At 66.3% G+C, this 24,804-nt stretch overlaps 6 protein-coding genes across 9 annotated transcripts; 2 read left to right on the top strand and 4 right to left on the bottom strand.

The window, feature by feature from the left end:
* Positions 1 to 211: 211 nt before the first annotated feature.
* Positions 212 to 4,910, bottom strand: USP39 (ubiquitin specific peptidase 39). The gene is made up of 13 exons (XM_068920833.1): positions 4,492 to 4,910; positions 4,027 to 4,096; positions 3,808 to 3,902; positions 3,326 to 3,462; positions 2,754 to 2,906; positions 2,414 to 2,639; positions 2,185 to 2,262; positions 1,758 to 1,825; positions 1,468 to 1,656; positions 1,138 to 1,280; positions 700 to 835; positions 528 to 614; positions 212 to 402 (listed from the first exon to the last, which is right to left on the bottom strand). Exons 1-13 carry the CDS (start codon positions 4,892 to 4,894, stop codon positions 355 to 357), a joined length of 1,833 nt encoding a protein of 610 aa, XP_068776934.1. The 5' UTR covers positions 4,895 to 4,910; the 3' UTR covers positions 212 to 354.
* Positions 4,911 to 5,178: 268 nt separating this feature from the next.
* On the top strand, positions 5,179 to 7,649 carry C27H2orf68 (chromosome 27 C2orf68 homolog). 2 transcript variants are annotated; one of them, XM_068920835.1, is made up of 4 exons: positions 5,179 to 5,530; positions 5,934 to 6,049; positions 6,736 to 6,881; positions 7,391 to 7,649. In XM_068920835.1, exons 1-4 carry the CDS (start codon positions 5,232 to 5,234, stop codon positions 7,511 to 7,513), a joined length of 684 nt encoding a protein of 227 aa, XP_068776936.1. In that variant the 5' UTR covers positions 5,179 to 5,231; the 3' UTR covers positions 7,514 to 7,649. The 2 variants fall into 2 exon arrangements, with proteins under 2 accessions (XP_068776936.1, XP_068776935.1); XM_068920834.1 differs by having other exon boundaries at positions 5,183 to 5,530; positions 6,754 to 6,881.
* Positions 7,650 to 7,989: 340 nt separating this feature from the next.
* On the bottom strand, positions 7,990 to 10,860 carry VAMP5 (vesicle associated membrane protein 5). 2 transcript variants are annotated; one of them, XM_068920543.1, is made up of 3 exons: positions 10,714 to 10,860; positions 9,903 to 10,034; positions 7,990 to 9,240 (listed from the first exon to the last, which is right to left on the bottom strand). In XM_068920543.1, exons 1-3 carry the CDS (start codon positions 10,714 to 10,716, stop codon positions 9,037 to 9,039), a joined length of 339 nt encoding a protein of 112 aa, XP_068776644.1. In that variant the 5' UTR covers positions 10,717 to 10,860; the 3' UTR covers positions 7,990 to 9,036. The 2 variants fall into 2 exon arrangements, with proteins under 2 accessions (XP_068776644.1, XP_068776643.1); XM_068920542.1 differs by having other exon boundaries at positions 9,903 to 10,044; positions 10,715 to 10,836.
* A 677-nt stretch (positions 10,861 to 11,537) lies between these two features.
* On the bottom strand, positions 11,538 to 13,299 carry VAMP8 (vesicle associated membrane protein 8). The gene is made up of 3 exons (XM_068920541.1): positions 13,188 to 13,299; positions 12,224 to 12,364; positions 11,538 to 11,801 (listed from the first exon to the last, which is right to left on the bottom strand). Exons 1-3 carry the CDS (start codon positions 13,188 to 13,190, stop codon positions 11,658 to 11,660), a joined length of 288 nt encoding a protein of 95 aa, XP_068776642.1. The 5' UTR covers positions 13,191 to 13,299; the 3' UTR covers positions 11,538 to 11,657.
* Positions 13,300 to 13,430: 131 nt separating this feature from the next.
* Positions 13,431 to 17,904, top strand: GGCX (gamma-glutamyl carboxylase). Of its 2 annotated transcripts, XM_068920538.1 has the most exons (15): positions 13,431 to 13,455; positions 13,555 to 13,767; positions 14,019 to 14,177; positions 14,582 to 14,747; positions 14,825 to 14,903; positions 15,005 to 15,111; positions 15,192 to 15,355; positions 15,476 to 15,732; positions 16,222 to 16,353; positions 16,470 to 16,621; positions 16,698 to 16,867; positions 16,945 to 17,075; positions 17,147 to 17,294; positions 17,380 to 17,575; positions 17,661 to 17,904. In XM_068920538.1, the coding sequence occupies exons 1-15, from the start codon at positions 13,437 to 13,439 to the stop codon at positions 17,821 to 17,823; spliced, it is 2,256 nt and encodes a 751-aa protein (XP_068776639.1). In that variant the 5' UTR covers positions 13,431 to 13,436; the 3' UTR covers positions 17,824 to 17,904. The 2 variants fall into 2 exon arrangements, with proteins under 2 accessions (XP_068776639.1, XP_068776640.1); XM_068920539.1 differs by lacking the exon at positions 13,431 to 13,455 and having other exon boundaries at positions 13,642 to 13,767; positions 14,048 to 14,177.
* A 54-nt stretch (positions 17,905 to 17,958) lies between these two features.
* On the bottom strand, positions 17,959 to 24,340 carry MAT2A (methionine adenosyltransferase 2A). The gene is made up of 9 exons (XM_068920540.1): positions 24,150 to 24,340; positions 21,612 to 21,689; positions 21,394 to 21,516; positions 21,204 to 21,316; positions 20,963 to 21,106; positions 20,660 to 20,878; positions 20,366 to 20,548; positions 20,141 to 20,274; positions 17,959 to 19,509 (listed from the first exon to the last, which is right to left on the bottom strand). The coding sequence occupies exons 1-9, from the start codon at positions 24,238 to 24,240 to the stop codon at positions 19,407 to 19,409; spliced, it is 1,188 nt and encodes a 395-aa protein (XP_068776641.1). The 5' UTR covers positions 24,241 to 24,340; the 3' UTR covers positions 17,959 to 19,406.
* Between the last annotated feature and the right edge of the window lie 464 nt (positions 24,341 to 24,804).

Here is a 24,804-nt window from a genome sequence, read left to right as displayed (position 1 = left end):
ATCTCCCCTCCTTGCCACCTTGTTCCTCACAAGTGGTTTTTCACACCTCTCCGCTCCACCAAAAAACTGTGAAAACCATGTGCTTCCTTCCCTCCGGCCTCACCCTAGCCCTACGCTGGTGCTAGGCTCCTGCCCGAGAGCAAGGTGGGGTGCGGAGAGGGCAGCAGGCACCTGGTGGAAGCAGGAACAGAGCCAAACGTGGCAGAAAACATTTAAAAAAATACATCAGGAGTCCTTTAATAGGCGGCACAGAGGGCAGCAGGGACAGCGGGCACCCTCGGGTGTTGACACCAGCCCACAGAGCTGCCGGGTGAAGGGAGGGCCAGCGGGCACCTGGGGCTGGTGAGGCAGGGCTCAGGCACCTTGTTGGTTCGTCTCGTCCTCCTCGCGCCGCTTCCAGATCTGCAGGAGAGCAGAGGGGGCCATGGGGGCAGTGAAGCCAGCGACGGGGTTTCTTCTGCCTCACACCAACCCTGAGCGCCCAGGGCAATGCCTCGGGAGTGAGAGGCAACCCCAAGGCCCCTCACCTGAATGTAGGCCTCTGAGAGCGTGATCATCTGGGGCAGGATGTCCGTCACCTGCAGGTCCTGCAGCTCGTACCACTTCCCCGTGCCCTGGGAGGGGAAGGGGGTGACGCCAGGAACCAGCCCCCCGCACCCCACCCCAGCCCCACGCCCAGCTGCAGCAAGGGGCACTCACGTGGTGCAGCACGTGGATGCGGTAGGAACCCTCGGAGGGTTTCCCGTCGTGCACGATGTTGGCGATGAGGTCGTAGGTGGTGTTGGTGTGCACGGCCTGCACCTCCTCTGACAGGTACTCCCGCAGGTCCACGTTGCTGCGGGGCACGGCATTGGGTACCCACACACCCCTAAGCAAGGTGCCTGCGGCACCCAGAGCTTTGGGCATCCCCCAGGACGGTGCAATCAGCCAGAAACGAGCCCAGCATACCCACTGGGACGCGTACGGGCAGGCTAGCCCCCAAAACCCATCAGCAGCAGAGAAGGGATACAGGGAAACCAAGACAGGGCAATCAGGGACCTCCCAAACGCCACTGCCATCCCAGAGCCCGCTGCCTTGGCTCGCCACACTCCAGTCTGTGGCAAAACCCTGGCCAGACACACCCCCACCAGTACTTACGTGATGGGGAAGTTGACGATGGTGGGGTTTTTCTCCACGAAGAAGTTGTTCTTGGTGAAGCGTTTGATGCAGAAGATGAGGTAGGGGGGCAGCTTGGTGAGCTGGAAACGCTTGAGAAAATTCTCCTTGTAGGTTTTGTACTCCTGTCCGCAAAGGGAAAGACAAGCATCAGTGTGGGGTGCTCTCGCCACTCAGGGAGCTCGCTTAAAGACCCTCTGCCCGTGCACCCCCGGGCCCCGGGGATGGGGAGCTGGAGTCAGGGCACGGAGCTGAGGCCGTCAGAGCTGGGTGCCGCTCCACAGCGGCAGGCAGCAAGCACCGAGGCCTCACCTTCTCGGTGACGCCGTTGAATTTGGCCAGGATGCTGAAGAGCGGGACCTGGGGGATGATGAGCTGCTCCTTCTCGTCCTTGTAGAGCGGGGCGGTGGGTAGGTCCAGCGTGAGGTACATGAAGGTAGACTCCACCATGGTCTCCTGGTACTCGGCGTTTTGCAGCAGCTGTGCCTTCTCCTCGGCCGGCTGCGGGAGGCAGGCTCAGAGCGGAGCCGGACAGCCCCAGCCCCACAGACTCTGTCAGTGCGGGAAGTCCCCCCCGCCATCGCCACCCCACAGAGACTCACCAGATCCGGGTGCGGCAGCTTTTTGGTGAAGATGCGCATTGAACCCTGGAAGACATCAGTGACGATGGCTGTGGACACATGGAGAAAGAGGCCATCAGAAAAGCCAGGAACGAATCACAGGCAGAGCAGGGTGCAAAACCGTCTAGGTGGCTCAGCGCTGGTGTTCACACAGGGCAACGCAGGGCTAGGAGAGAGGCTAAAATCTTCTTTTAGCCAGCAACACCCTACAAGGCTCAGACCTCGCACCCAACTGCAAGCTGCAAAGTTGTCAGCCAGCTCTTTGCTCCCCCACGCGGCCGCTCTCAGGCAAGGATCGAGCAAGAGAGGTGATAAGCATCACAGGGGGACATCAGGGTGGCTGGGGCTGCCCCAAGGTTAAAACCAGCTGCGTGAAAGCAGCCTTCATCCCACAGCATCCTCCACTCACTCTTCTTCTTCTTCTTCGTGCCGCCCAGGGCTGAGTGCAGGGCATTCAGAAACCAAGAGAGAAAGTCGACTCCATCACCTGCAAGCCAGATGATAAATCAGCAGTGAACCCCTAGCAAGAGCACAAAGGAGCCTTGTCCTCCACCCAGCACCGTAGAGGGGTCTAACCCTCCTCGGCCACCTCTGGCACAGGGAAAGTGCTGCCTGTTGGCACAAGGCGCCTGTCTCACCCTGCTTGGTGATCTGGAAGTTTTTTTTGCTGCAGAGCACCACTGCCTGCAGCATCTCGTGGGGGGAGACGTGCGCCTTGAAGTTGCGCGGGTTCCACAGCTTCCGCATGAGCTCCCCAAAGCGCTGCACCAGCAGGAACATGATGTCCCCGGGCGGGCGCTTGATGTTTTTGTAGTTGTCTTCCTCCAAGAAGTAATTCCTCAGTGGCGGGACGTTGGAGAGGGCCTGCGCGCGCACAGGCGGTGATCAGCTGGGACGCACTCCCCGCTAGCCCCAGGGGGAAGTGGGTTTCCTCCACCTCCCCCCAGGGCGAGCTCAAAGGCCCTCGCGCGCCCGTACCTGGAGCACAGCGTTGGCGTAGTCGTTGGCCTTGATGTTGTTGAGCCCCACGATGCCCGGGAGGTACGTGGTGCCATCGTATGCCCGCGACAGCTTGGCCTGTTTGTCCAGGTTGGTGATCTGCTGCTTGGTGAAGGTGGGTTTCAGCACGTACTGAGAGAGAAGAGGGGAAACAGCGTCAGGCCAGGAAGCCAAAGCCAACCGGCCCCCCTCGCAGGCACTGCTGCAGTTCCCAGCGGCACCGTGCTCTGAAACCCTCCCAGGACGGAGATCTTGCCACCCTCCTGCCTCTTCCATGTGTTCTACCAGAACCCCTCTATCGCAAAGACTTAAGAAACTTTCATCCCTTTCACACAACCCTGCTGCCTTTCACGCGAGCAGGAACCGAGCAGAGACTCTCAGACACCTCGGTGCAGAGCTCCCCACCACCACTGGGCCTTGCAAAGCCTGACAGCCCAAGGGACATGAACCTAAATCCTCAGGTTTCAGTGCAGCTCAGAGGAGCAAACCACTTGCAGGGTCACAGCAGCCCTCCCCAGTCCCCCAGCCCCTCGCTGTGAAGGTCCCCGCACCGTGATGTCCTCCAGCGAGGAGTCGATGATCTCGTAGTTGTCAGGGAGGCAGTAAAACTTGAGGGTGTGCAGGTTGAGGAAAACATGGTGGCTGAACTGCACGCTGTGGATGTAGGCGTGAGACTTCAGCCCTCGGCCTGCCGAGGCAGAGGAAAGCATCAGGGACACAGGCCGCGAACAAGGGAACGCAAGACCATGCAGCCCAGGCGTCCGAGGGCTCAAACCTCAACTGTGAAGGAGCCAGCGAGGCCACGGGGAGTGTGGGATCCCACAAGCTCCAGAGCAGAGAGGGATGGATAAATGCATGTTTGGCCCCAAGCCGCAAAGGGAATCGCTCAAGGAACCTCAAGCGCGCGGGGACAGGTGAGAAACAACTCCCAGTCTGACTCGTGGGCTGCCTCCCCCTCATGCCAACGGACCCCAGGCAGCCTCCCACCAGCATGAGCCCCTCAGTGACCCCAGCCCCTGAGGCGAGAACTCACCCTGGAAGTACTTCCCACACACGAGGCAGGCGTAGACGTTGATGTGCGACAGCGAGATGGAGCAGAGCTTCTCAAAATCGAAATCCAGGACGCTCCTAAAGCAGGAAAAGGAGAAAGCCGCGGCGTATGGGGCAGCCCCCAAGGGAGCCATGCCCTGGGGTCGCCGCTCCGCTTGCCCTCCCAGTGCCCGTGGCTGGCCCACGGATCCTCCCCGCTCACTTGTTGATGGTGTCGAGGTAGGGGCAGTGCCGGCTTCGCTGGTCCTCGGGGTCGAAGCGGCCATAGCGCACTGTAGCGGGGAGCACGCAGCCCCATTAGTACCAGGCCCCCCGCCGTTCACGGCCTTCCTCCCGCGTAGCCCCGCTCCTCCAGGATCGTCCAGCCTCCTCCCCAGGTGGTGTCCCCATGCAGGGACACCAAAAACACCCCTGTCCCCCTCAGAGTGACATAAAACAACCCTCGGCCCCAGCAGGACCCCCCTGCGCACCCCCAGATCGGTCCCTCGGGTCACTCAGCATCACCCTCGGTCGTCCCCTCTGTGCACCCCCACGTCAGCCCCCGGTTTCCCCCGTGCACCCCCCACATCAGCCCCCGGCCCCCCCACCCCGTGCACCCCCAGACCTCCCCCAGCACCACCCCGGCAGCACCCCGGTTCCGCCCAGGCCCGGTGCCCCCGGTGCCCACCTGTGGGCTCGGGCTCAGGCTCGGAGTCACCGTCGGGCTCGCGCTCGCGCTTGATGCGCACCGGGCCGCCGCTGCCGCCGCCCGTGCCGGTGCCGGGGCCGCCGGTGCCGCCGCCCGTGCCGGTGCCGGGCTCGCGCTTGATGCGCGCGGGGTCCACCGGGAGGGGGAGGGGCTCTGCCACCTCCCGCCGGTCCCGGTCGCGGTCCCGATCCCGATCCCGGTCCCGGTCCCGGTCCCGCCCCCGCTCCGCCTCCCGCCGCCCCCGCGACCGCTCCGCCTCGCCCTCGCGGCGGCTCCGCGACGAGCCCCGCGACGACGACGACGACGAACCGCCGCCGCCGCCCGAGCCCCGCGGCGCCGCCCGCGCCTCCCGCTCCCGCTCCCGCTTGCCGCGGCTCGACATCCCGCCGCCCACTGCGCAGGCGCGGCGGCGGCGGCACTGCGCAGGCGCGGCGGCGGCACTGCGCAGGCGCCTCCCCAGGCCGGCGCGGGGGCACCGAGCCGTGAGTGAGAACTGCGCGTGCGCAAGAGCACGGACCGTGCGCTCCACCGCCCCCTATCTTCACCGCCGTTTCAGGCACTACGCATGCGCCGCTCCAATCCGGAAGGGTAGCGGCCGCACCCCCGCTAGCGCGCATGAGCGGGGGATCCGCCCGGAGCCGGGGAGGGGGGGGAGGCGGGGAACCTCCTTAGCGCTTGCGCAGTGCGCCGGCTCCCGCCCGCTGGCGGCGCTGCGGCGCATGCCCACCGGCGCCGGTGCGGCCGGCGGGGCTTTTAAAGAGACAGCGTCCCTTTTCCAACCGGGTGCGGTGTGCAGCGCCGTGCACCCTCGGGGGTCCGGCTCCGGGGACAGTCCCGGCCGCTCCCCGCCACCGCCGGTGCCCGCGGGGGGTAGGCTGCAGGGGGCGGCGGCGGCGGCGGGCCGGTCCCGGGAGCGGCGGCCGATGGAGGCGGGCGCGGGCTGGCGTTGCCGGCCGGGCGGGCGGCTCGACATGAGCCACGGCTTCGTGCGCCACATCCGCCGCAACCAGATCGCCAGGTACCGGCACCGGGGCCGCCTCGCGGCCCCCCGCCCGCCCCCCGGACCTCACCGGGGCCCCCTCAGGGCCCCATGACGCCCCAAAGCCCCCCCCCGGGACCCCAAGGCACCCCCGGGACCCCAGTGGAGCCCCGGGACCCCTCCTGCCCCTCCAGCGCCCCTGTCTCCCCCCCCCGGGACCCCAAAACATCTCCGGGATCCCCCCGGGACGCCCCCCTCCTCCCCCCACCGGAGCCCAGTGCATCACCGGGACACCCCCCCCCCGGGTCCCCCATGTCCTCCCGACCCCCCGTCTCCTCCCGCTCACCTCCCCCGGGCCCCCTTTGCCGGCGGCGCGGTGCCGGTGCCGGGGGCGGCAGCGCTGAGCGGGTCGGTGCCGGTACCGGTGCCGGTGCCGGTGCAGGGACGCCTACGAGCGGGCGGTGCGGCAGGCCCGGGGGCGGGCACGGAAGCGCCACACACCGGCCCCACCGCGGCCCCGCCGACCCGACCAGCAGGTCTACCGGCCCCGCGGCCCCGGTGAGCCCCGGCGGTGGGAGGGGGGGCGGGGGGGGGACGCTGGGGAGGGGAGCAGCCGAGGGAGGGGGCTGAGACGTGGGGGGGCACCCCGGGGTGGGCCAGGGCATGGTGGGCACCCGAAGGGGAGGGATGGGGATGGGGGGGCACCCTGGGATGCAGTGGGGCATGGGGGGCACCCTGGGGTGGGCCATGGTACAGGGAGCACTCAGGGGAGGGATGGGGATGGGGGGGCACCCCGGGGTGGGCTGGGGCGTGGGGGCACCCAAGGGGGAGGCTAAGACATGGGGGGGCACCCTAAGGTGGGCTAGGGCATAGGGGGTACCCTGGGATGCAGTGGGGCATGGGGGGCACCCTGGGGTGGGCCATGGTACAGGGAGCACCCAAGGGAGGGATGGGGATGGGGGACACCTAAGGGAGGGATGGGGTCTTGGGGGGCACCCAGAAGAGGTTTGGGTCACAAAGGGTGCCCTGGGGTGAGCCAGGACATGAGGGGCACCCTGGGGTGTCCCAGGATGTGGGGGGCACCCAAGGTGTGCTAGGGCATGGGGAGCACCCTAGGGTAGGTTGGGGAGTGAGGGGCACCCAAAGGAGGGCTGGGGGGGGGGGCTGGTGCCTGGGGGCACCCTAGGGTGGGCTGGGGCATGAAGGATACTCGGAGCACCCAGTGCCCCCGCGACACCGCTCAGGGTGCTGGGTGCCAGCAGCGGGGGCAGAGCGGAGCCCAGCCGAGAGCAGCGCGGGTGCCACCGCCGCGGACGCCCGCGGGCCCCGGCTCTTCTGCCTCGAGTACGAGGGGGACGACGGGAGCGTCACTGCTGTGATCGTGCACCAGGTGGGCACCCCAGGGACCCAGGCGTCCGGGTACCCCCACCTCTAACCACAGCACTGCGCTACCGCGTTTCAAGGGCGTCCCACGGTGCGCTGGGGGGAAGCTGGGTCCCCTCCTGCCTGGGCAATGCTGTGAGTGCCCCTGGGGCGCAGGGGGGCTGTGGGTGCTGGGTGCAGGTGGGTGCTGTGGGCTGCTGTGGGTGCTAGTTGCCCCAGGTGTAGGTGGGTGCCTTTAGGTTTAAGGGGTGGACAGTGGGTTTTAGGTGCTCCGGGAGGCAGTGGGTGCCTTTGGGGGGGGGGTACTCTGGGGTACAGGCAGGTGCTGTGGGGGATGGCAAGTGCCCCAGCACCCAGATGGGTGCTATGGGGGTGGCGGGTGCCCCTGGGTGCAGACAGGTGCTGTGGAGTGCGCAGCAAGTGCAGCGGGTGCCCCAGAGCATGGGGGGCAGCAGGAAACCTGGGGGGATGGCGGGCACCCACGGGTGCCACTGACAGGGGGTGGGGGCGCCACAGGCGGACAGCGCGGAGGAGGTGACGCAGCGGGTGTGCGCCCGGAGCCCGCTGGAGCCCGCCCTGCGCCGGGCCCTGTGCCAGCGGGTGCAGGACGAGCTCAGCAAGCGCCGTGGGACCCGGTGATGGGGACACCTTCCTCCGGCTCTGCCCCACCACCCAGCAGTGCCAGCGGCAGGGGGGACACTGCCAGCCCGGAGGGGACAGCGTCAGCCGGTGCCGGTCGGCATTTGATGCCAATAAAGGTGCTGCGAGTCCCCGGCGTGCGGCTCTCATTGGGGACCCTGGGGATACTGAGACATGGGGTGGGGGCACCAGGAGCCTGGCAGGGACCCCGGGGCCGTGCTGGTGGGTGCCGAGGTGCTGCATGCGTGGGTGCTGGCGTGGCCGCACCGGGGCCGCTCTCCAGGGGTCTGCAGCGTGGCCTCACCCGTTGCCATCCACCCCAGGGACGTCACCCGACATCTCCCGTCTTGTCCCCTCCCAGGGCTCTGGAGTGGCATGGCCAGGGCCATTGGGTCCCCAGTGTCCCCATCCTTTCCCTGGGGTCCCCTCCCAGGTGTGGGGCTGCGGCACCTACAGCAGTGGGACAGACTCTGGGATCTGTAGTGGTTTTGGTTTTTTAATCACGGTAGCGGCTATAAAGAGACTCACAGTGGAGACGGTCCTGGCTCCGGTGCCCACCTGGGCAGGGGGTGCCAGGCTGTGCCACAGGCACCTGGGCGATGCCACAGGGTGCCAGGGCGATTCCTGGGTGACACTTGCCCAGGGATGCCGTGCCCCAGGAGGGGTCCAGGCTGTGCCCTGTACCCGGGCGATGCCAGGCCACCTTGGGGTGCAGGGAAGTGGTACCAGGCTGCAGCACCCTGGGGTCCTGCCATGCCCCACCCTGGGCAGGGGGATGGGACTGGAGATGGGTGACATTCCCAGGGTGGGGACCGCACTGCCGGATGCCTGGGTCCTTGACCGTCCCCATTGGGGCACCCAAGGCGGAGCTGGCAGAGGGCGATTTCTCCCTGCCCAAGCAGTGCCCCCAGGTCAGGGTCACCCCTTCCTGCAGTGCTTTGTTATTGTAGGGCCTCCCCAAAGCAGGGCCTGGTTATTGTCAGCTCTCTCTAGAGTGGGTTCTAGGGCCTTGTTATTGTAGGGTCTCCTTGGAGCAGGTCCCACTGGCTTGGTATGGTAGTGTCTCCCCGAAGCAGGCTTGGGCTTTGTTATTGTAGGGTCTTCCTAGAGTGGGTCCTGCTGGTCTGTCATTGTAGGGTCTTCTTGGAGCAGGACCCAGTGGTTTTTTATTGCAGGGTCTCCCCAAAGTGGGCCCAGTAGCTTGTTATTGTAGGGTCTCCCTGGAGTGGGTTCTGCTGGCTTGTTATTGTAGGGTCTCCCTGGAGTGGGTCCTGGTGAGCTGTTATTGTAGGGTCTCCTTGAAGCAGATCCCACTGGCTTGTTATTGTAGGGTCTCCCTGGAGTGGGTCCTGGTGAGCTGTTATTGTAGGGCCTCCCCAAAGTAGGTCCCCATGGTTTGTTACTGGGTCCCCCCAAAGCAGATCCTGGTGGCTTGTTATTGTAGAATCTCCCTGAAGCAGGTCCCAGGTTGCGAGTTATTGTAGGGTCTCCAGAGGCACTGGCGGGGGGGCAGGCCGGGGGGCTCAGTCCCCACCAGGGGCGGCGCGGGTGACGGTGGGGGGCACAGGGGGGGTGGCGCGGGTGCCACCTAGCCACAGTGCCAGCACCACGATGAGGATGATGATGGCAAGGCCAACAGCCAGCCCCACCAGCACCAGGCACCAGCGCCGTTGCCCAGCCCGCTGCTTCTGTGCCACCGCCCGGCTCGTCCGCGTGAACGTCTGGCCCTGGTGGCAAACAGCACATGGGTGCCGGGATGGGCACCGCCACACTGGGCCACCCCAAGGTGCCCATGTGAGGCTTGATGTCTTCATGGTGCCTACCCAGCAAGGTGGCCCAGGGCCACATGTCTCTATGGTGCCCACCCAGCATGGTGTCCAGGGTCATATGGCCCTGTGATGCCCATCCAGGGCTCTGTGTCTCCATGGTGTCCACCCAGCACAGTACCCAGGCCCATATATCTCTGTGGTGGCCATCCAGGACTCTCTGTCCCCACCATGCCCATCCAGCACAGTGCCTGTGGCCATATGTCCCCATGGTGGCCATCCAGGGCTCCACATCCCCACTGTACCCACCCAGCATGGTGCCCCAGGCCATATGTCCCCATGGTGGCCATCCAGGGCTCTATGTCCCCAATGTGCCCCCCCAGCATGGTGCCCAGAGCCGTATGTCCCCATGGTGGGTGTCCAGGGCTCTACGTCCCCACCGTGCCCACCCAGCACAATGCCCAGAGCCATACATCCCCATGGTGACCATCCAGGCCTCGACAATCCCATTGTGCCCACCCAGCATGGTGCCCAGGGCCACATGTCCCTGTGGTGGCCATCCAGGGCTCTGTGCCCCCCCCCCCAGTGCCCCCCCAACATGGTGTCACCCGCCACGGCCCTACCATGCTGCGCAGCTCCTCGGCCCGGTCGTCCAAGTCGCTGAGCTTGCCTTCACGCTCCAGCGCCTTGTTGAAGTTCTCCTTCATGATCGCCACCACCTCCTCGGCCTCCTGCTGGCACTGCTCCAGCCTCGCCTTGGCCAGCCGTTGTTGGGGGGGGGGGAGGTGACAGGGTCAGTGGGGACGGGGTCAGTGGGGACAGGGCCCCGCTGGGGGGGGGGGGTTGCGCATGAGCATTGTGGGGACAGGCCACACAGGGTTGGGGCTGTTTGGGGCACATGGGGACCATGAGGACAGGGGAAAATGGGGATAGGGCTGTTTAAGGCACATGGGGACAGGGCCATTTAGGGTAGGTGGGGACCACGGGGACGGGGGAAATGGACTGCGGGGACAGGGCACGTGGGGTCAGAGCCCATGGGGGCAGCAGGGACGAGGCCACGTTGGGTACAAAGAAGGGGAAGGGGCTGTTGGGGGGGGGGGAACCTGGGGACAGGGCCACACGGGCATCACCCAGAGAGGGCACACGGGGACAGGGCCTGCCGCGAGGACACGCGGAAGCGCCAACCAGTGCCACCCACGGCCCTGGGACGGTCCCCGAGCGCCGGAGGGGTCCCGAATCCCCTGAGCTTCCCTCCCACCCTAACCGCCCCCCCTCCCCGGCCCCAAGTCCCCCAGCCTCAGCTTCCCCGGGGGCCACCCAAGGTCACCGGGGACGGTGGGACACCGGGCAAAGCGACACCCCCCCCCCTCCTCCCCGGGGGCCAAATTCCGGAAAGCGAAAGCGAAAGCGGCGCCGGGGCTCGCCGGTTCTCACCATGGCTCCGCCGCCGCCCCGACGGCCGGTGGCGACGGCGACAGGGACGGTGGCGGCGGCAGCGAGCGCACCCGGCTCTGCCCCGGCCCGACCCGCCCCAGGGGCCTCCCCCGCAGGAGGGACCCGGCTGGCCCGCCCCAACCCGGACGCCTGGGTCCCGCCTGTCCCGGAAATGTGGGTGTCGCCCGTCGCCCCCCCCCCCCTTCCAAGCTGACACCTGATTTCCCCTTCCCCAAACCCACCCTACGCCCCTACCCTCCTCCCACCCCCTCCTAGGTGCCACCAGATACGTGGATGCCCCCCCCCCTCCCCCGCAAACCTAAAGACATGGGTCTCCCCAGCCTGGATGCCTGGGCTCCCCTCCCATCCCAAAAAACGTGACCCCCCCCCCCCACCCAGCCCCCCAACACCTGGGTGCTCCCCAGGCCTGGAAACATGAGGCAGGAGGGCTCGGATAGCTGGGTCCTCCCTCCTGCCCCCCCCCCCACCCCCAGAGAAGTGGGGTGCCCCCACCCTAGACTTCTGGGGCAGCCCAGCCCCCACAGAAGAAGTTGTCCCCCCCACCCCCAGAATCACTGGTTCCCACCCCCCCCCAAACACCTAGGTGTCCCTAGCCCCAAAGATGTGGGTGCCCCCAGCCCGGATGCCCGGACTCCCCCACCCCCCCAAAGCACGAGGTCCCCGGCGCGGGCCCCCGGCACGGCAGCGACGGCGACACACTGCGCCCTTTGTCCCTGCCCGGCGCCAGCTGCCCGCCTGGCACCGCTCCGCGTGGGCACGGCGCCCGCGTCCCCGTCCCCGGCGCAGGTGGCCCCACAGGCGGCTTGTACGGACTCGCTGTATTGCCCGCGGACACGCAGAAACACAGGGAGCAGGGAGTCGCGGCACCCGGGCACCTCGGCCTCCCTGAAAGGCACGCGGGGTGGGTGCCCGGTGCGGCACCTCTAAGTGGGGATGACGCCCGAGACGAGGAGGATGATGAGGATGAGGATGATGGCACCCACAAGGCCGAGGATGAGGAGCAGCTTCAGGTTCTTCCACCAGTACTTGCGGGCCACCTTCTGCGACGTTGTCTTGAAGTGCTCCGACTGCGGGCAGAGGAGGGCACCGGGCTCGGGGTGCTGCACCCTAGGGGTCCCCCCCCACCCCAAGGACCCTGCACCCATCCCATGACCCTGTGCACCGCACCTCAGGGCTTACCCAGGGACCCGGTGCCACCCTGGGGACCCAGCAGTCACCCTGTGCCCCACACTGTGGTGGCCACTCTGGCAGTCCACTTAGGGCCCCTGTATCCACCCTGGAGAGCTGGTGCCACTTTGAGGACCCTCTACCCAGGCCAGGGACCCAGCACCCAACCCCACGTCCCCAAGAGGGGCTGGGGCTGCGCCTGGTGCCCGCGGTGACTTTCTCCGGGACGTGCCCAGAACCAGGAAACCGCCGGGCGGTTGGGTGTCCCCCCACCCTGCCAGGCTCTGCAAGGGGGACACGTGGCACCCGCCGGGTGCCTCACCGTGGCCTCCAGGTCCTCGGTCTTGTTGCGGAGGTGGTCGAGGTTCTCGCCCCGCGCCAGGATGCGCTCCACGTTCTGCGTCATGATGGTCTTGACGCCCTCCACCTCGCTCTGCAGGTCCCGCACCCGCTCGCTGCCCGCCTGCCGTGGCACCGCGCGGGGCGTCAGGGCGGCCACCCGGCCCCCTGACACCCCAGCGTATGCTCCGGGCAGGCTGGCACAGACCCCCGGCACCCCGCGTGGGCCCCAGCACGGAGCCAGGCACCCTGGCACGGGGGCTGAGCACCCCACGGGGACCTCAGGCACCCCACTTAGAGCCTGGGCACTCTACATGCACCCACAGGGACCCCACATGCACCCTGGGCACCCCACAGAGAGCCTGGGCACCCCGAGCATCCAGGCACCCCACTTAGAGCCTGGGCACCCTGAGCACCCCAGGCACCCCATAGGGGCTCTGAGCACCCCACATGGAGCCCATGCACCCTACCTGCATCTCAGGCACCCATACAGACCCCGAGCATCCCTACCACCCCACAGGGACCCCATATGCACCCTGGACACCCACATGGACCCCGAGCACCCCACAGGGACCCCATATGCACCCTGGACACCCACATGGACCCCGAGCACTCTAAGCACCCCACAGGGACCCCACAGAGAGCCTGGGCACCCTGAGCACCCCAGGCACCCCATAGGGGCTCCGGGCACCCCACAGAGAGCCTGGGCACCCTATATGCCCCCTGGGCACCCCACAGGTACCCCAGGCCTCCCCGAGTGGGATTCCGGGCACCCCACAGAGAGCCTGGGCACCCCGAGCACCCAGGCATCCCACAGCCCCCCCCCCCCCGCGAGCCACCTGCCCGCCCGCACCCTGGGCGCCCTCCGGGCCGGAGGCTCGAACCCCCCCCGGCGCCCCCCCGGCGGCCGCCACTTCCCCCTTGCCGGCCCCGGCGGCGCCGCTCACCATGGCTGGGGCCGGGGCCGCCCGCTGCTTCCTCCTGCCGCCCCGCCCCGCCCCGCAGGTGCCCTTCCGGGGGCGGGGGGGCCGGGGGGGGGGCCGGGGGCAGAGGTCACGGGCGGGGGAGGGGGGGGCCCCGCAGGCAGCACCTCCCCCCCCCCGCGCCCCCCCCCCCGGCCCCGCCCTGCCCTGCCCGGACCCATCGCGACACCCGCGGCGGCGCTTTGCGGCCGCTGACGTGTCAGGGGCGGGGCGATGGCGGCGGCGGCGGCAGGTAGGGGGGTTCGCGCGGGGGAGGGGGGGGATCGGTAACCGGTTGCCCTTTGCCCTCTGACCCCGCCGCTGTTCCTCCCCCCCCCCCACCTCCCCGCAGGGGCGGCGCGGCGCAGGCTCCGCGGGCAGCCCGGCGGGGGGGACCCACCGGGGCCTCCCCCGGGGCCTCCCTCGGCACCGGCACCGGCACCAGGCCGCGCCCGCCGCCTCCTCGGCTTCGAGCCCCGCGAGCTGACCCGCTGGCACCGCTTCGTCCGCCTGCTGCACCGGCCCACCGACCCCGCCGCCCTCGGCGCCTTCCGCTGCGCCTTCGGTGAGCCACCGCGGGGGCCCAGGCGTCCGGGGAAGGGGGGGGGTTGTGGGGCGGCGGGGGGGTGCATCAGGCCCTCGCTGTCCCCGGTGCCGGGGGGGGGACCCAGGCATCCGGCCTCGTTTGCGCCAACACCAGAGCGAAGGTCGGCGCGGCGGGGAGGGCAGAGGCCGCCCGGACGCCTGGACCCTCCTGCTTCGAGCTGGGGGAGGAGGAGGCCCGGACGCCTGGGTCCCTGAGCCGTGTGCCCGCAGGGTTGCTGATGGCGCTGGACATCCCCCAGGAGCGGGGCCTGGGGCACCTGGACCACCGCTTCCTGGACGGCCTGGAGGTGTGCCGCTTCCCGCTGCTGCCCTTCCTGGCGCCGCTGCCCCTCGACTGGATGTACCTGCTCTACGCCGTCATGTTCCTCGGTGAGGGCCGCGGGGACGGGGACAGCTACCGGGCTGGCCCAGGGGGAAGGACCAGCTGCTGGGATGGCCCAGGAGAAGGACAGGGATGGGCACCAGCATGGCCCAAGGGAAGGACAGCGTTGGGCACAGGGGAAGGACGGGGACAGGTACCAGGATGGCGCAGGGATGGGACGACTACAGAGATGGCACCCTGGGGACAGGCACCATGACGGGCATGGGAACGGATACCGAGATGACCCGGAGGAAGGACTGGGATGGGCGCAAGCACCATGACGGGCATGGAGACACAGACTGGGACGTCCCAAGGGAAGGATGGGGATGGTGACGCGTACCAAGACGGCCCCACCTGGGTAGAGACCCCGCGCCAGGGGCGGTGGCTCAGGGGTGCCCGGCGGTGCCCGCAGGCGCCCTGGGCATCATGGCAGGGTGCTGCTACCGCTTGAGCTGCCTGGCCTTCCTGGGGCCCTACTGGTACGTCTTCCTGCTCGACAAGACGGCCTGGAACAACCACTCCTACCTCTACGGGCTGCTGGCCTTCCAGCTGGCGCTGCTGGGCGCTGACCGCTACTGGTGGGTGACGCCGGGGTCCCCCGCGGGCGCCACCTTGGCGCCCACCAGTTAAACGCCCCCGGCGTCTCCTCCGGCAGGTCCGTTGACGGGCTTTTCCGGCCGCACAAGAGAAACGCCCACGTGCCGCTGTGGAACTACACGCTGCTGCGCGCGCAGGTGGGACACGGGGGTCGCCGGCGGTGCGGCCAGTCCCGGATGCCTGGGTCCGTCCCCCCCGCTGCCACCGCCGCCGCTCTCACCGCTGTTTCGCCCCGCAGATCTTCATCGTCTACTTCATCGCGGGGCTGAAGAAGCTGGACGCCGACTGGGTGGGCGGCTACTCCATGGGCTCCCTCGCCCGCCACTGGCTCTTCGCCCCCTTCAAGTGAGCGGGTGACAGGGACGCGGGGCGCCCGGCGGCGCGACGTGGCGCGGCCTGGCACGGGCTCCGGCTCTCGCCCGCAGGCTGGTGCTCTCGGAGGAGATGACGAGCCTGCTGGTGGTGCACGGCGGCGGGCTGCTGCTCGACCTCTCCGCCGGCTTCCTGCTCTTCTTCGACGCCACCCGGCCCGTCGCCCTCGTCTTCGTCACCTACTTCCACTGCATGAACTCGCAGCTCTTCAGCATCGGTGAGCTCGGGGTGGGCACCGCTGGGGTTTTCGCAGCTTTGCGGTGGGCCGGGCCGAAGGGACGCACGCCGGTGCGCGGGTTCGGGGAGGGGGGACTGTGCTGACGCCGCGCTCCCCCAGGCATGTTCCCCTACACGATGCTGGCCAGCAGCGGCCTGTTCTGCGAGGCGAGCTGGCCGCGGCGGCTGTGCGCCCGCTGCCCCAGCTGGCTGCGGCGGGCGCTGCCCAGCACGGCGCCACCGCGGCCCAGCGCCGACTGCGCCTACGGGAGCCGGCGGGGCCGGCGCCTGCGAGCCCGCCAGCACCTCGCCGCCCTCTTCACCCTCCTCTACGTGCTGGAGCAGTTCTTCCTGCCCTACTCCCACTTCATCACCCAGGTGGGGGCACCGGGGGCACAGTGGAGGGGGCAGTTTGGGGAGGCGAGGGGGTTTTGGGGGAGGGGACAAGGGGAGAGATGGAGCACTTCCAGGAGCTTGGCTGATTTGGGGAGGGGGGGAAGAGGGCACTGCTAGTGGCATTTCCAGGGGTGCTCAAAGGAAAGAGGGCACTTGGGTGGGGAGGGCAAGGGGATGATTTTGGGAGGCAAGAGGGCACTGTCAGGGGCATTTCTGGGGGCACAGGGATGAGAGGGGGCAATTTGGGGGAAGCACAGGGATGTTACCAGGGGCAGTAGGGGGAAGGGGGCACAGGGACAAGGGGACACTGCCAGGGGCAAGGAAGAGGGGACAATTTTGGGGGGGCCCTGGGGGAAGAGGGCACTCCTGCCCAAGGAGGATTGCCTGGGGACCTGGCCAGTCAGTTTGGGGCACCCTGTGTTCCCCCCTTGTTCCCTGGTGCCACCCCATGTGTCCCCATCGCTCCACCAGGGCTACAACAACTGGACCAACGGGCTCTACGGCTACTCGTGGGACATGATGGTTCACTCCCGCTTCCACCAGCACGTCAAGATCACCTACCGCGATGGGCTCACCGGCGAGGTGGGCTACCTCAAACCAGGGGTGAGTGCGCCCGGACACCTGGGTCCTTCGCAAGGTGGGGGAGCACGGTTTGGGGTTCGGGGGGGGAAATGAGGGCCAACATCCATGGGTTGGGTTGGGGGGGGGGGTCCTTGCAGGTGTTCACGCAGAGCCGCCGCTGGAAGGACCACGCTGACATGCTGAAGCAGTACTCCGCCTGCCTGAGCCACTTGCTGCCTCGCTACAACGTCTCGCAGCCCCAGATCTACTTCGATGTCTGGGTCTCCATCAACGACCGCTTCCAGCAGCGGTGGGTGACGGGGACGAGGGGCTAGTTGGGGAGGGGCGGGTGGCACAGCAGCGCCCTCACACTCAGCCCCACACAGCCTGGTGGACCCGCGGGTGGACATCGTGCAGGCTGAGTGGTCGCCCTGGCGCCCCACGCCCTGGCTGCTGCCATTGCTGCTGGAGCTGTCACCCTGGCGGGCCCGGCTGCAGGCCCTGGAGAGCACCCTGGACAACCACACCGAGGTGGTCTTCATCGCTGACTTCCCAGGTACTGTCACAAGCAATGGGGGCACCCTCAGGTGCTGCAGGCATCCGCAGGACTCTCCTTCTCCCTACCTTCTCCAGGCCTGCACCTGGAGAACTTTGTGAGCGAGGACTTGGGCAACACCAGCCTGCAGGTGCTGCGGGGCGAAGTGACAGTGGAGCTGGTGGAGCAGGGCAGCAACCACACGCTGCAGGAGGGCGAGGGGCTGCAGGTGAGCACCGAGTGGGTGCCGTGAGGTGGGCGCAGGCCTGAGCAGGTGCTGACACTCACCCTCTGCTGCAGCTGCCTGCCGGGCAGTACCACAAGGTACACACTGTCTCCCCTGAGCCCTCTTGCTACATGTACGTCTACGTCAACACCACAGCGCTGGCGCTGGAGAAGAACCTCACGCGGCTGCAGGAGCTGCGGGAGCGGGTGCAGAACGGCAGTGGTGAGTGGGTGCCCCCCTACTGCATGCACCCTGGGGGCAGGCGGAGGCTGGGCACTGTGGCTCACCCCACGCTATATCCCCCCAGAGACAGAGCCGCTGCCCCCCGAGCTGCGGCCCATCATGGGTGAGCCGTTGGCCGAGGGCACCGAGGCCGACCCGGTGGTGCAGGCCTTCCTGCGGCACCAGCGGCGCTTGGAGGAGCTGGGTCGACGCCACAACGAAAGCCTGGCGCAGCGCTTCCAGCGCTTCCTCCTCAAAAAATATTACCTCTTCCGGCGCAGGTGAGCCCTCTTCCCCACCTCCCTTTTTTCCCCTCCCTCATGTTCTGCCCCTCCTGGCACCTCCTTTTTTGCTCCCCCCTCACAGCGCCTTGATGACCTCCATCTCCCTGCGCAACCTGGTGCTGGGCCGGCCGCCCCTGGAGCAGCTGGCGCAGGAGGTGGCCTTCGCCAACCTGCGCGGCCAGGAGGAGAGCACCCATCCTGGCAGTGGGGACCATGGGGCTGCTGAGCAGCGCCCTGAGCTCTGAGCCCTGGCTTCCCACCACTGTGCCATGGGGGGGGCACCAAGCCCCCCCCCAAATAAACTTTTTTTAAGCCCCTCACCCACACACCTTCGGTTTCTCCCTTTGCTAGAGCTGGCAGCAGACATTGCCCCACACAGGTACGGTAGAACCTAGCGTTTTTATTGAGATTTTTGAATTAATTGGTGAAATCAAGACATACGTAATAAAACCTCCAGAAAAAAATATTAAGAGAGAAAGAGAAAGAGAGAGAAAGAGAAAGCCCCCCACCACCCTCACCCCACCAAGGCACTTTCTGGGGCAGTGGACCTGGGACGGGCACGTAAACAAGCCGGCTTCTCTGTACCACACCGGCCAAATGAGCCACGGTCCCAAGCCCGGGGCAACCCCAGCTCTGCCCTCCCCTCTCCCCTCGCCCGTTTACAACCCAATCCCCCCCATTTTTCACCCCGGCAGGTGGGACCCGAGGTTTTTCTGTAGGACACCTCGGCCTCCCGGGGTGGGGGAAAGGCGGCCAGGAATCAAGGTGCAGGGGGGCTTTCAGGAAAATAAGAGCTGCCGTCTGAGCCCGGGGGCTTCTCTGTACTCACACCCCGCGCCTCAGGACACAATAAATAAGCCATTAGAAAAAACGTTCAAGTATGAAGGGCCGTTTTCCCCCCCCACCCTTCCCCAGAGCTGGGAAAGCCTTTCTGCTGTGTCCTCGCCCCTCCCCGCCAGCACAAAGCTCAAGGGTAGGAGGAGGGGGGTTGTGCAGTTGTGGATTAATCTCAGCTTTCTTATAAAGAAAAACAAAAAAAAAATTCCTCCGGTACCAAAGCGCACAGCCTACAGAGCTCAGGCCGATGCCGGAGCTCGGCAAGCCGGGCACCGTTGGGCTAGTGCTGAGCTACAGGTGGGACAGAGGGGGGTAGGTTGGGTTTTAACACACACCCTCCCCCCCTTATTACGTACGTCCTCCGAGAGAGAGAGACAGAGAGAGAGAAAGAGCTGGAAGCAGAGAGGTTAAAATCCGGTGCCGCTCAAGAGCTGGGAGTTAAGAACAAAAACAGCACCACCGAGGTCCGAGCGGGATGAGGCGTACGGCAAGCCGAAGGGCCAGCCAGCACGGGTGAGCTGGGGGGGCTACGGGACAGGAAAAACGCTCCCATAGAAAAGTGACTGTCAGAAGAGGTGGGGGCCAACCAGGGCTGGGAGTGCTTTGCCGTCTCAGAGCTCAGACGTCACAAGATTAAAAAGGCGGACAGATGCCAGAGGGAACCACAGACGTCAGGCGCACGTCACCAGGACGATGGCAGCACCGGGGAAAGGGGCTTGAGCCTACGCAGGCAGAAGGAAGGCACCCTTTGGGGCAGGGGGGGCACCGGGTGCGAGCGTGCCGCTGCCCCAAGGGGGGCCGGGGAGCACCACGGGGAAGGGCACGAGGCCACATGTGGTCCCCACACAACTGAAATCATGGCAACAAGACAGGTGAGTAAGAGCTGGAAAGGAGGACAGGAGAGCTTAGGGAAGAGGAGCTCTTTCCCCCAGAGCCTGAAAGCTTCTCTGTAGCCTACGCCAACAGGAGTGGGGAAAAAAGCCTAACACTTTCAGTACTTTAGCTTTTTGGGAACTTCCCAGGGGAAACTGTCCCTACCAAAGTGGCCATAGGCTGCAGTCCTCTGATAAATGGGCTTCTTCAGATCCAGATCCCTGGAATATACAAGTCCTCAACTTAGTAAGAGCATCCAGGCCCACGCCACACACAAACCTCCCTGCCTGTGGGGGCCGGGGTGCTCGCCACAGTGGGTGGCGCCACCTCGCTGCTGGCTCCGGCCGGGGCCGCCTCCCTGTCCTGCTCCCTTCTCCCCAGGGGCAGTTGTAGCTTCCCCAGCTGCTGCGGGAACACAGCCGGAAAAGCTACAAGCGCTTGGTTCTCAGCTGCCGGCGGATACTTACCCCCTCAGCAGCACCCGGTCCGCCCGAAAGCACTTATCTTCCGGCTTAAGCAGCTCTTGTCCTAGCCCAAAGGCTGCTTCTCCCTTTAAATCTGATGTTTCCAGCACGGGTTGCGGAAGAGGCAGCGAACGCGAACAGCAGCACAAGGTCATGCCCACGGCGGGCAGCTACTCCGGGCAGGCACTTGGCTCTGGGCTCTGCCTGCGGGGCTACGGGCACCCTCTGCCCCCACAGCAGCGGCGAGCTCCACATAGGGAGCCGCTCCTCGCTACTACCGGCAGGGCAAGGGGGGACCACGTCTGCGCCCGTCACCGCCAGCCAGGCGCCGTGCACCACTCCCGCCACCCCCCCCTTGTTCCCCGGCAGCGTGCCTCCCCGCTTTTACCTGACAATGACCCCAGGGCGGAGGTCAAAGTTCTTCTTCACGATCTCCAGCAGCTCCCGCTCGCTCTTCTGGGACGTGCCGTAGTGGAAGATTGAGATGGACAAGGGGTGTGACACCCCAATGGCATAGGAAACCTGAGTTGGGGAATGAGATGATGTAAATCAAGCCATCGGCAGCCGTTGCCCCCTAAAAGCACTGCGCTGCGCAGCATGCCACGACGCCTACCTGCACGAGCACCCTCCGACAGAGCCCAGCTTTGATGAGGGACTTAGCCACCCAGCGTGCAGCGTAAGCAGCAGAACGGTCCACCTTGGTGTAGTCTTTCCCAGAGAAAGCGCCTCCACCATGGGCACCCCAGCCCCCATATGTGTCCACAATGATCTTCCGGCCTGTGAGGCCAGCGTCACCCTGCAATGGAAAGCGTTGTCATGAGCTGCTGCCTCAGGAGCTGGGTTCACTCACCCACAGGCTCCAAAGGGTACCGGCATCGCCAAGAAGTCCCCCAAAAGGTGGCCTTACCTGGGGGCCACCGATGACAAAGCGGCCGCTGGGCTGCAGGTGGTAAATAGTGTCATCATCCAGGTACTTGGCCGGCACAACAGCTTTGATCACCTTCTCCTTCAGCGCGTCCCTCATCTCATCCAAGCACACCTCCTCATCGTGCTGCACCGAGATGACGATCGTGTGCACGCGGATGGGGATCACGGCGCCACGATCCTGCATGTACTGCACCGTCACCTGAAAGGAGATGCCATCAGGGGACGCTCCCGCTGGGGAGCGAGGGACCACAGCGAGAACAGCTCCGAGGCCAAAGGCCCTCACCTGCGTCTTCGAGTCGGGCCGCAGCCAGGGCAGGGTGCCGTTGCGGCGCAGCTCGGCCAGCTTGGCATTCAGTTTGTGCGCCAGGACGATGGTCAGGGGCATGCACTCCTCCGTCTCGTCCGTGGCATAGCCAAACATCAGGCCCTGCGGGAGAGAGATGGGGGTCAAACCCTCAACTCGGGGAACCTCCCTCAAGCAGAGGGAAAGGTTGTTCAAGGTGGAAACAGCTGGGGACACTCACCTGGTCTCCAGCCCCAATATCTTCCTCACTGCGGTCCAGGTGGACACCCTGGGCGATGTCCGGGGACTGCTGCTCCAGGGCCACCAACACATTGCAAGTCTTGTAGTCAAAGCCTAGGGCAGAGCAGACTTAACTCCTTGGCCCCACGGCAATCCGCGCTCAACGCCAGCAAGCAAACAGTGGCACATACCTTTGGAAGAATCATCATAACCAACATGCTTGATGGTGTCCCGAACAACCTTCTGGTAGTCAACAGCAGCTCGGGAAGTGATCTCCCCCGCCAAGAGGATCATCCCTGTCTTTGCAACAGTTTCTAAAGGGAAAGAGAAGGTCACCTCCGGCATCGCCCACCAGGCAGCTGCTGCAGAGCCTGCTGCCTCCAGCCTCCTTCCCTAGAGCTCAACTCACCACAGGCCACTTTAGCATCAGGGTCTTGCTTGAGGTGGGCGTCCAGGACAGCATCGCTGATCTGGTCGCAGATTTTATCTGGGAAAGAGAGCGAGCCCGTCACTACCGCCTAACCCTTCCTTCCTGAGCCGCTTTCCCTCTCCGCTGAGGGCTGTGAATTGCAGCCAACACTGGGAGCTTCCATGCTAATCTGGAAACATGAGCAGCAACTGCAGTGTTGCCCCAGCCCAGCACAAGCCTCCTCTTAAGCCGGCAGCTTCCTGCAGCAGACACAGCCCTTTCCCTTGTTCCCTGCTCCGGGTTATTAGTGTGGAATTTCAGGCATTTGCCAGTTAAACTCTTGAGCTCAAGTTACATTTGGGTCAGGGCTTAAGTTCAGCCACCTATTCTGCTGCCACCGCACTCCCATTTTCCAAAAGGGAACCCAGCACCTCCACGCCAAACAGGGTATGGGGCTGTGCGCCAAGTCACCAGCTTTCCAAATCTGGAGCACGCTGGCCTTTGAGCAGCTCTTTCCCTCCAGCACAAGCTTAGGCCCTGGGGCTGCTTTCAGAGGGGTGTTCGATGTCAACAGCTGCCCTGGGGGGAGCCCCAGAGCTGGAATTTGCTGGGCCGTACTGTACGCTGCAGGGGCGCTGTCGCTGCCCGCGAGCAGCCGGCCCTGACTGCAGAACTGGTTTCAGCTGGCTGCCCAGCCAGCACAGAGCACGCCACATCCAGCCGCTCAAATACTGAGGATGTTTTACTCTGGGGTAATGAGAAACTCCTCCTGCTCTAAGGGCTTCCCAAGCACTACTCAGGTCCTGCAATGAATAAGCAACTTCCCTTTGACTGCGGATGTCCTTGACAACGACCTTTCAGACTGGATTTAGAAGAGGGTGACAGGCCAGTATTATGTTTCAGTCCATTGTAGCACAGAGAACATAAAAGCAGACAGGAGGCTCCCCCCTTGCTGTTTCTTAGGGTTAAAGGGCACTAAAATGGACCTTCAACCCATGAGGTAATAGCTCTACTCGGTAGCAGGAAGCACAGCAGTCTCCTCAGATCTGGGTTGCTAAACAGCTCCTTTTCCCCTGGAGATAGCACCTGATTTCAAAACCCTGGTCAGGTGCACAGTGCCCTTTCAGCAAGGGAACCACCTGACAAGGTAACACAAGAATGTTTTTGCATTGCTTAAGGGAGTATCTGGGGTAGTCTCTGGTTACGCCATCAGGAGACATGCTGGCCTAGCTTTGCCAGCAGCTGACCGGGCAGGGTCAGCGCTACCTTTGCTGCAGGGTGACAGGAAACCACATCTGAAGCAGCTTGCCTAGTTGGATTGCTAGCCAGGGCACGGGGAGCACCCTGGCAGGCAGCAGAGGCTGCCAGCTGCCCCGGGGGCAGAGGAAAGCAGCTGGCTGTGCAGTTTTCCAATCATGTGTCCAAAAATGGAGAGCACAAAGAAAGCGAGCGAGAGCACATGATGTTGTTACTGAAATGAAAGGCCTCCCAGGCTGCCCCAGGGACCTGATCCTACAGAAAGGGCAGCCCAAAGTACCTACTGCATCCCTGATGCTGATCCCACTCACCAGACAGCAAGGAGAGTTGGGGGTGGGGGGAGGCCTGCAGGCACGTCTTAGGGAATACAGCAGACCTAGGGACACCCAGGGCAGGGGGCTCTAACCATTGCATACCTCTGTCCTGGTAGCCAGACTACAGATCTGGCTCCAAGAGGGTATAGGGGACCTGGGGATACTCCTGGGGCTGGCAGAGGGTTTGAACCACTGCATGCCTCCGCCACGGCAGCCAGGTTACAGATCCAGCTCCATGGGGCACACGGGACTTGGGGACATCCCTGGGGCAGGAAAGCAGTTGAGGGGGCTCCAGCTAATGCTTATTTCTGTCTTGGCAGCCAGGTTACTGATCTGGTCCCATGGGGTGCAGGGGTCCTGGGGAGCCCCCCCCCCCCCCCCGGGGCTGGCAGGGGGCTCTAACCACTGCAAACCACCGCCCTGGCAGCCAGATCCCGGCGGGGGGGGGGGGGGGGGGGATGGAGGACCTGGGGCCGCGCCAGGACAGCCAGGGTGCTCTTACCACTGCGCGTGATGGCGCTGGGTGCCGCCGGGGGAGGCTGGGCAGGGCGCCCCGAGCACGGCGCGGAGCTCGGGGGCTCGCTGCAGCCCGGAAGCTGCTTAGTCACGGCAGCGCCGACTGACTCACCGCTGCCCCCGGCCGCACCTCGCCATTGCGTCACCCGCCGCACCGGCACGGCGCCCCCCCCCCCGCCGCCGTCGTCCCCGGTGCCCGCCCCACGCGGGAAGCACGTGCGCGCCGGGGGCCGCAATGCGGCGCGCGCCGCCCCGCACTGCGCGCGCGCCCCGTGGCGTCATCCCCGCCCCCCTCCCCACCGCGGCACGGGGAGCGCGCGCGCGCGCGCGCCCCCCCTCCCCCTCCTCCTCTCCCCTCCCCGTCCGCCCGCCCTAAGGCGGCCGGCGCGCGCCACTGGGCCGCGCCTGCGCGCTCGCCCGCCCGCCCCGGCCGGCCCCGCTCGGCCCGCACCTGGGTGCCCCTCGCCCACGGACTCGGAGGTGAAGAGGAAGCTGCCTTCCTCGATGAAAGCCTCGTGGAAGCCGTTGAGCTGCCCGTTCATGGCGGCGGCGATGCTGGCGGAGCGGGAGGCGGCGGTGGCGGCGAGGCGAGCAACAGCAAAGCGCGAGAACGGCCGCGGCAGACTGAGCGGGGCGACCGTCGCCGCGCCTCTATTTATACCCTCTTTGTCCCCGCCCCCCCTTCGCTTTGGGCCAATGGCGCGCGCCGAGCGGGGCCTGAGGGCGAGGCGACTAAACCACTCGCCGAGGCCGGGGGGGGTAGAGTTATGTAACGCCAAGCGGCCCACACCCTCCCCTGGCCGCCCCGCCCGCGCTTGCTGCGGCAGGCCGAGCCTACAGCAGAGCCAAGCCGGCGATGAGGGGATCACGCCCTTCCCTCCCGAGCGCGGCCTAGCGGGGAGGGCAGCGGCACCCACCGAGCTCCCCCCTCCGGGCGCAGCCCCATGGAGCCGTCCCCTCCGGCCGGCGGCGCGAGGCGCCGGGCGGGTTGCGCATGCGCAGCGCGCAGCCCGCGCCGCGCTCCCGGGGGGCAAGGCGGGCGCGCGCTGCGCAGGCGCAGTGCGGCTCCCGCGGGCGGCGAGGACGGCGCGCACCGCCGCCGCCGC

The sequence above is a fragment of the Struthio camelus genome, chromosome 27 (genome assembly GCF_040807025.1).
Source record: "Struthio camelus isolate bStrCam1 chromosome 27, bStrCam1.hap1, whole genome shotgun sequence".
In the NCBI taxonomy this organism is placed as follows: Eukaryota; Metazoa; Chordata; class Aves; order Struthioniformes; family Struthionidae; genus Struthio; species Struthio camelus.
Note: the sequence above shows the minus strand (reverse complement) of the source record. Positions and strands in the feature narration are given on the sequence as shown.

Bases quoted from the DNA above. Each gene is read 5' to 3' on its own strand.
- VAMP5 (XM_068920542.1), bottom strand. The intron at 9,241-9,902 runs GTAGGGCCGTGG...GTTTGCCACCAG, and splicing joins CCGAGGAGCTGCGCAGCATG to GGCCAGACGTTCACGCGGAC.
- VAMP8 (XM_068920541.1), bottom strand. The intron at 11,802-12,223 runs GTGAGGCACCCG...CTCTGCCCGCAG, and splicing joins CCGAGGACCTGGAGGCCACG to TCGGAGCACTTCAAGACAAC.
- GGCX (XM_068920538.1), top strand. The intron at 16,354-16,469 runs GTGAGTGCGCCC...GGGTCCTTGCAG, and splicing joins TGGGCTACCTCAAACCAGGG to GTGTTCACGCAGAGCCGCCG. The intron at 16,868-16,944 runs GTACTGTCACAA...TACCTTCTCCAG, and splicing joins CTTCATCGCTGACTTCCCAG to GCCTGCACCTGGAGAACTTT.
- MAT2A (XM_068920540.1), bottom strand. From the start codon at position 24,240: ATGAACGGGCAGCTCAACGGCTTCCACGAGGCTTTCATCGAGGAAGGC. The intron at 21,317-21,393 runs GTATGTGCCACT...GCTCTGCCCTAG, and splicing joins TTATGATGATTCTTCCAAAG to GCTTTGACTACAAGACTTGC. The intron at 20,549-20,659 runs GTAAGGCCACCT...TTTCCATTGCAG, and splicing joins TTGTCATCGGTGGCCCCCAG to GGTGACGCTGGCCTCACAGG.
- USP39 (XM_068920833.1), bottom strand. From the start codon at position 4,894: ATGTCGAGCCGCGGCAAGCGGGAGCGGGAGCGGGAGGCGCGGGCGGCG. The intron at 3,463-3,807 runs GTGAGTTCTCGC...CTGCCTCGGCAG, and splicing joins GTGTGGGAAGTACTTCCAGG to GCCGAGGGCTGAAGTCTCAC. The intron at 2,907-3,325 runs GTGCGGGGACCT...CTTCTCTCTCAG, and splicing joins CCTCGCTGGAGGACATCACG to TACGTGCTGAAACCCACCTT.
- C27H2orf68 (XM_068920835.1), top strand. From the start codon at position 5,232: ATGCCCACCGGCGCCGGTGCGGCCGGCGGGGCTTTTAAAGAGACAGCG. The intron at 6,050-6,735 runs GTGAGCCCCGGC...GACACCGCTCAG, and splicing joins CTACCGGCCCCGCGGCCCCG to GGTGCTGGGTGCCAGCAGCG. The intron at 6,882-7,390 runs GTGGGCACCCCA...GGGGCGCCACAG, and splicing joins CTGCTGTGATCGTGCACCAG to GCGGACAGCGCGGAGGAGGT.